At 45.9% G+C, this 7510-nt stretch overlaps 1 protein-coding gene across 2 annotated transcripts; it reads right to left on the bottom strand.

Annotated features, from left to right (window-relative positions):
- Window positions 1-1483: 1483 nt before the first annotated feature.
- Window positions 1484-7130, bottom strand: TMEM100 (transmembrane protein 100). Of its 2 annotated transcripts, XM_028520550.2 has the most exons (3): window positions 7029-7130; window positions 4180-4323; window positions 1484-2731 (listed from the first exon to the last, which is right to left on the bottom strand). In XM_028520550.2, the coding sequence occupies exon 3, from the start codon at window positions 2664-2666 to the stop codon at window positions 2262-2264; it is 405 nt and encodes a 134-aa protein (XP_028376351.1). In that variant the 5' UTR covers window positions 2667-2731; window positions 4180-4323; window positions 7029-7130; the 3' UTR covers window positions 1484-2261. The 2 variants fall into 2 exon arrangements, with proteins under 2 accessions (XP_028376351.1, XP_035889602.1); XM_036033709.1 differs by lacking the exon at window positions 7029-7130 and having other exon boundaries at window positions 4180-4421.
- Window positions 7131-7510: the final 380 nt, after the last annotated feature.

Genomic DNA, 7510 nt, shown 5'->3' with positions numbered 1-7510 from the left:
CAGGGCGCAGCGGGATGACCTGTTTTTGAGAGAGTTGAGAACTAAAGTATTTTCTTTTACGTGATTAAAACCAATGGACTCACTTTTTAATTGTTTATTCTTTAGTTTATTTAGCAAACCCTTATTGAGTACATATCCTGTGTAAAACATTTTATTAGGCATCGAATGGGGTGAAAAGAAGTGAGGACACATCATACACTTCTAAGAGAAGTGTCCTACACTTTGGAAGAGAATAAAACACCTATGGCACCAACCTGGAAGAAAACAAAAGGTGCCCTCAGAGAACAGGTAAGTGAAGACTCTCGAAGGGGCAGTCACCTTCAGATAAAAGGGAAAGCTTCTAGGAAGAGGCTGCGTTTAAGCTGGGGCTCTAAGGAGAAGCTGAAGCAGGACGTGGTTATACCGAGATGGAGAGGGAAAGGATGGCATTCTGGAGAAGGGAAAACAGAACGGACGTGGAGGAGACCGAAGCCTGATCCAGGGACGGAGAGTAGCCTGGTCTGGCTAAACTCATCGGGAGTTTTCAGGCTGCAGTGGGAGGGGAAGCTGGATGCATCTGTTTGGACCAGACCGTGGAGGACCTTGACCACTTGCCTGAGAAATTTCTCCCTCAGCGGCGGGGAGCCTTTGAATACCTCTGCACGGAAAGGGGCCTGTGCAGAGCATAGGCTGCGTCCCGATGGAATAAACACAACGCCACACTCTTGTGTATCGCCCGGAGGGATGCTGACCTCCGTGTGTGTTGGAGATCACTGTGGCGTACTCCACTGCAGTCAGCAGCTCCGGACTCTCACCGCCTGACCTCCAAGGCCAGGAATAACTAAGCCATCAGGGCGTCTCTCCTTAAAAAACTACCTGAGCACCAGGGAGTGGTCAGCACCAGAGGTTCCTGGCCTGTTTAATTAAATTTCTCGGTAGAATGCCTTTCATCCAAAGGGCTATGCTAGATTTGTTTCGTTTTGCCTTGTTTTCCCAAGGTTAAAAAAATAAAAGGCCTCATACCAAACTGTCTTTCCTGCTCTAGTTACATGTGGTTTAAACTATATGGGCCAGGAATATTTCTGGCTAGAGGTAGGGGCTAGAGTCCTAGCCATATGTGGAATAGCTCAGTGTTCACCGAATTGAAGCGGTAACCCTAGAGTTAACACAGTTAAGCAGCCTGGGAATCTACACAATGCCTGGCATCGAGTTGGTGCTCGAAAATACCTTAAGCAAATAGTTAATGACTGATTCTTCAATAAATACACAAAACACATTGAACAACACATTATAATATCCCAGACCCCATGATTTCCTAATAGAGTAAAAATAATGAACAATATTCTTTAGAAGTCACACATAAAAATCATGTATAAAAATTCTTCTAGTTGAGTTAGGAAGCAGCAACAGGCCCATTTGAGAGAAACACAGCTGAGGCATTACAATGAGGCGAGGGAAGGCGGGCAGCTTGGGACCACAATAAACACTGCAACAGAAACAGCCGTTTCAGAAGTGTCAGCAGCAACGAGTATTTATTATTTCAAATGAAATGTACATTGAACCTTAATATAAAAATCATCAAAAGTGCTATGTTGGATTGTTTTAATATTAATATAATGCCCTCGCCTATGTCGTCTAGGAGCTACACCTTTGACCTCCTTTCGCTTCTGACACATCATTATAATCACCTAGAACTGTCAAAAGTTAAAACATAAAAAATATTAGTTTATTCTTCAAGAGAAAGTACCACCAATTATGAGTTCCTGAAAGTGAACAATAAAACAGGTGCCAGTCAACTTATTGAAAAGAGAAGTCATCACCGAATGTCAGAAGGACGCCGAGGCCAAGGCCATGGCTATTTAGACTCTCAGCAGAATGGTTTCTGATGCAGCTTCTTGGCCGCGTGGCTTATTTCTTTTGGAGGCAGGACACTGGTGTGCCAGAGCCGTCCAATTATTTTCTCTTCTTTCCTTGGCTCCTTTCCAAGGGGAACCAAATGTTGGCTAATGCTGCGTGCCTCCCATGACCCTGACCATCGTTCGTTGTGGAGAAAAAACTGCATTTACAATCTGAGAAAGAGCCCTTGGAGTTAAGTTTGTCATTAAAGAAGATACAAGTTGTTCCTTGCCCAGGAGAACCCCCTCCGCCCTCCCACCCTGCATCCATCCCCATTCCTCTGGCCTGTATGGGTGCCAAGTCCGTCGGCTCCCACACGAGTTCTGGGTGAACTGGCTGACGCAGGGAGAGCAGGATGTTTGGGCCGCGTACCCTGCTTGGTCTCCCTAAGCAAACAAGCTTCTCTGATTTGCCACCAGAGCCGTCTGACTCTCTCGTCTCTTGGCTTTCTTGTTCCTCTGTCTCACCTTCCAGCACAAGGCGCTGGAGGCTAACAAAAGGAGTCCTGACGACAGAAGGACCAGGCCCAAGATGGAGATGATGGAGCCATGGGAGTTGAAGCTGTAGGCCACTGCGGTGACCACGATCCCAGTGATGAGGATCACCACAGCGAAGGGGATGAGGCAGCGGTAGCAGGAGAGCTCAGTGCCCCCAGTGGCGGCCATCAGCTGGATCTCACTGACCAGGGGAACTGTAGTGACCACAACCTCGCCCTTGGGGCTCTTCTCCACTGTCCCTGGCTTGGGAGGCTTTGGGGTTCCCAGGATCTCCTTGACGGGCTCTTCAGTCATTTTTACAGCAGTGTTTCCTAGCTGAGTTCACAGACTAGACGTGGGGGTTCTTGCCAGGGTGGAGGCTGTGGAGGAGAAGACGGGAGTGTCAGCTAAATGCACGAGAGGGAGCCGCACGGGGAAAAGTAAAGAGCTGGGGAGACACCAAGGTGTTCTCTCCCAGGAAGGCACGAATGCACGTGAAAATCAACCACAATTTCTTTTTCTAATCGTTTGCATTCTCTTTGCACTGAGCAAAAAACAAGATAGAGCGGATAATCATAGAGAAAGGGAAGATATAAAAAGCAGGAAGCACTTTGCAGTGTTTAATAAACCCTGGCGGTCTGCAAATGTTTTACTAGCCTTTCCGCTTTGTCTATTGCTTCTCTTTCCTCTAAGCACACCAAAAAGCCTCAGTCCTAACCCAAAGACCTCATTCACAGGGAGACTAAACAATACTTTACACAGTTCGTTCCACAACTCATAGCAACTTAGGCTCTGCCACTATTTCCAGGCATACCATTCATTCTTTCCAAATGATCACCCATTCACTACCCACTGAATCAATGTCAAGACCAGAGCCAGTGTACAAATGATGTTCTTCCATATCAACTTGACAGTCAACAAGTCTTTGTTGTGTAACAGCTCAACACAGCACACCATGTATCCTGGGACCCAGGTATGGACACGGTTCAGCAAAAATTCAGTGGCAGTTAGGCTAAGATGTGTGGATCAAAAATATCCTCCAATCCATAGGAAAGGAATGGAAAAAAGAAATACTAAGAAACAAAATCAACAATTTTGTAGAATATAATTTTGTCCTTTTTTACATTCAAGATAAGATCAACCATTAGAGTAATTAGTTATCAATTCACAAATTTTCCACTAAACTCAACAAGGAATTTTGACATGAAGTGGACCAGGACATGTTGAAAAAAATAAGCATGTTAGGTTTTCAGTCAAGTTTTACAAGTTCGTGTGGTCCCAAGCCACTTGTGTGTAACACTTGCTGCGATGCACCTCTCTAAATATTTTGAATCTGAACATTTCTGGACAAAATCTGAGCCCCACCAAAAGCATCTGTTTGAAATGCTGTCTCTGAGAAATCCATGAAACCTCTCATCTGCCTCTCAGACATGTTAAGTCATTTTCTTTTCTGTCCCCAAGAGGCCACCTAGCAGCTAGACAGTTGAGCAGTTGTAATTATTGAGTTTAAAGGAAGACACTGGAGGCGACTTCAATGAACTTAATACATGGGACACGTTAAGCATCCCTGGAAAACAAATTCAAACTCAAATCAAACCTCACACGTTCTTTCCTGCCCTGGGAGGTCAAAATATCACTCCCTGGGCGATGAAGCTAAATATATGAGAGCTGCCCATTTGCATACACTTTTTAGTCACCATATTAATCACTGCTCTCCAGTGAAAGGATATTTGAGATTATGTCTGAAAGGAAACGTCTTTACCCCAAAGCTGAGACTTTAAGCAATAATCCAAAAATTAAGACCTGTCCCCAGACTACTTACACGTACCTCAGAGAGAAGCAGGCCATTGCCAGGGAAACCGGTGGACTTGGTGGGGAAACACTTCAGCGCTTCAGCCTCGTCTGGTCAACTTCTGGGAAGAGAGACCATAACAGCACGTCTGTCAATGAAATGACAGGACCGGGATCTCCTCTGGGGAGAAAGAAAAGACACAAAAATCCTGAACTATATGGTTGGTGTCAGATCCTGCAGCTCTTTCTCTCACTCTACCTCTGTTCCTAAATGACGCTTGTCTTTCCTTCGCTCTCTTTTTATTTCCTCCCCCTCTGATTGCCCCTCCCTGTCATTTTTTTTTCCTCCCGGTCATTCTTTTCCTTGCCAGCAGATTCTGAGTTTTTGGCTTCCCTCACCTCTGCTCAGTGACATGATAAGTCAGAATCATTCTAGAGTCCCCAGAGACGGGAGCCAGCTTTTACGTTATTTCTCTTGCAGCGTTTACTAAGTAGACTGTTTGCATTACTCATGTTTTCCCCAGCCAACCACCAGACCTTCCTCCCACCCATCAGGCGTTTTCCTAAGAAAATCCCCGAGTCAGCTCTGCAGACCCAGCTGAGGTGACAGGGCTGAGGGGGGACAGACACTGTAGGGTGGCGGGAACAGCTGCGAAGTCACCCGGCAGCTGAATTCAGCCTCTAAGCCAGCAAAAATCTATGTTCCTAGGTTTTCCTAGTGTTCTTTATCTACTTGTGTGTGCTGGCTAACTGAAGCTCCCAACCCTCTTGGCTGATGTTAATTCATTTAGAAATGAGGTGGGAGATACAAATTATTTTGCGGTTAAGAGGGAAAACCAGTCATGAAATTATCATCATCTTTGTCGTTTGCAGAGTGCTGACTATGGGCCGGACGTGTGCAATCTACACGTATTACCATTAATTCTCAGTGGTTTACAAGTGAATTTATAACTGAGTTTATAGATAGTTTATAAAGGAAGCTCAGAGAGGTTAAGTAATCTGACAAAGGTCACACAGAGAGGGAGAAGCCTTTGGGTTGAACCCTAATCTTTAATGGGCACAAAATCACACGGGGAGCTTGTTATGTGTAGATTCTGATTCACGAATCTGTGACAAGCTCCTGCTCAGTGCCCGTCTGCTGCTCCTCGACTCACTTGAAGGAGCAAGGGACTTTAAACATTCAGACACACAGGGCTTGACACTTGACCCCCTCACACAATAAAGTTAAAGGTCAACTTCCCACCCCTCTCCCTAAATGGACTTATCAGTTTATACTTTATTAGACAAGCTATTTTTAATTTTAAGGCCCCAAGTTATCTTTCTGAGGAAAAAAATGAGATAATACTGGGAGGCTATTATGAGCTGGTCTCTACTTTTATAGCTAAAAGTGATCCATCCTCTATTTTTTAATCTGTACAAGTTCCGATAACTTTTTTTTTTAAAAAGGATGCAGCAAATCCACACATCTAGATGAAACCTCAGAGGGGACTTTTTTCCTGTTTATTATTATTTTTTTAAATCTTGGGTTGTCAGATCTCCCCGCCACTGCCGGAAGGCTTGGATGTCCCAGGCACCTCACCTCTGTTCCGCATTAGCCCGCTCCTCCCAGCCCTGGCCGGTGACAGCACAGAGATGATTTTGTTGTAAAGGGAGAGGGACCAGAGGACCTTTATTTTTTTCCAGAATGGAAGCCAGAGAGGGCTTGGGTTTCTTCCTTTTGAAACATAAAGTTGAAAAGTCCCTGGAGGCTGCCTGAGTTGGGGCAGCCCAGCCAAAGGAGGATGAGTAGCCGGGGGGCCTCAGCCGCCCCCAGCCTCACCCATAGCAAGGTGGGACATACCAGCATCCAGAGGGGGGCTGTCACTTGGTGCTGAAGGTAAGGAATACAGAGGAGCAGGTATCTGGCCATCCTTGCCCTGGGAAGATGGTGATATGGAGGCAGGGCGGGGGGGTTCACTGGCTACATGAACTGGAGATTCTGAGAATCTCCTTAGGAGAACAGCAGTCCTTCCGCCACAAACTGTGACCTTTGGGGGCAACTCCTCTCTACTCCCTAGCATGGGCTGCCTTCCCCCAGATAGTCCCATAACCCCCCCCCCAAAGGTTAGAGTGTCACCTTATTGTGTTGAAGATCATGTTCCCCCATTACCAAAGTCAAAGGCATATGAATCCACCAGACAGAAGCCCGGGCACCTTTTGCTCTGGTGAGCGGCTGGCTGAGTCTATAATGATGGACAGTGAGTGTATCTCTAAGCCCCGAGTGTGGGCAGGGCTGTCCCTAACTTCTCCTAACACCAAAGCTTTCTTCAGCCTTTTCAGCTTCAGGTGTCACGGTCACCCTAATTCTTATTCTTCCTCGATACACAGATGCACATCTCCAGAGTCTAAGTAGATAATTGGTGGTGTGTACCAGTAAACACAAACAAGCAGAAAGGATAGAGCAGAAATTATATCCAAACAGCAAACATTATCATTCTATCCATGGACGCGCAGGCAGTTCTAACTTTTGCCTCTTCACATTGAAATTCAAAGAGAATTTCTAGTGATCAGCACCTGGTATCTTTGATTTTTTTTCCCTTTTCCCACTCTGTGCCTATGAGACATTAAACACCCCTGGGGATTTCTGAAGGGACACCTGCCCCCAAATGAAAGATCTCATCCACAGTACAACCAGCCTTCTTTCCGCAAGCCCCCTTTCAGAAGGGAAAGGAAATCTTTCTGGTTCTTTTCAAAAACATGTGGCTCCAGGAGATTCCTTTAAATTTGGAGAACTTCTCAGAGAGCTTCCAATGCATGAGTTAATCTGTGACCCCTGGCTCCTCCCCGCTCTATAAGCTTCAGCATTTCTCTCCCAGATCTTTCAAAGAGCAAGGCGAAGATCCTTACCTTTCCCAGCCAGAGTCGGACTGAGACAGCTGCCAGCTCCAGCCAACAGCAACCCAGAGAGGGAGATGCAAATCACGGCTGCAGGGACCGTACACAAAGTACTCAGGCTTCCACGCAATTAAGGGACCGGAGAAAAATTGGTGAGAGGAAATCCCTTAAGTGCTGCTCTATTGTGTTCTACGGTTCCCTCCAGGAGGAGGTGATGCATATTTTCAAAAAGGGAACCAAGTTTGTAAAGAATGCCCTCCTTTGTTTTTTCTCTTTATACCCCCACTCGGGCTCTCATTTGCAAGGTTTTCCCTCTTCAAAGCCCCCACTGACACTACTGACCCTACTGACATTACTGACACTACGTTTCTGTAATACTGTGGACCTGCAGAACAGATTTTATCATTCTTGTGTTATGCTTCTAGGTGGGTGTGGGGTTTGGAATGTGTGTGGGGGTGGGAAGTGGGGCGGTAAATTATTCTCTTTCTCTGAAC

Source organism: Phyllostomus discolor, chromosome 8 (assembly GCF_004126475.2).
Source record: "Phyllostomus discolor isolate MPI-MPIP mPhyDis1 chromosome 8, mPhyDis1.pri.v3, whole genome shotgun sequence".
NCBI classification, from domain to species: Eukaryota; Metazoa; Chordata; class Mammalia; order Chiroptera; family Phyllostomidae; genus Phyllostomus; species Phyllostomus discolor.
This window is presented reverse-complemented; position numbering and strand designations above follow the sequence as displayed.

Bases quoted from the DNA above. Each gene is read 5' to 3' on its own strand.
- TMEM100 (XM_028520550.2), bottom strand. From the start codon at position 2,666: ATGACTGAAGAGCCCGTCAAGGAGATCCTGGGAACCCCAAAGCCTCCC.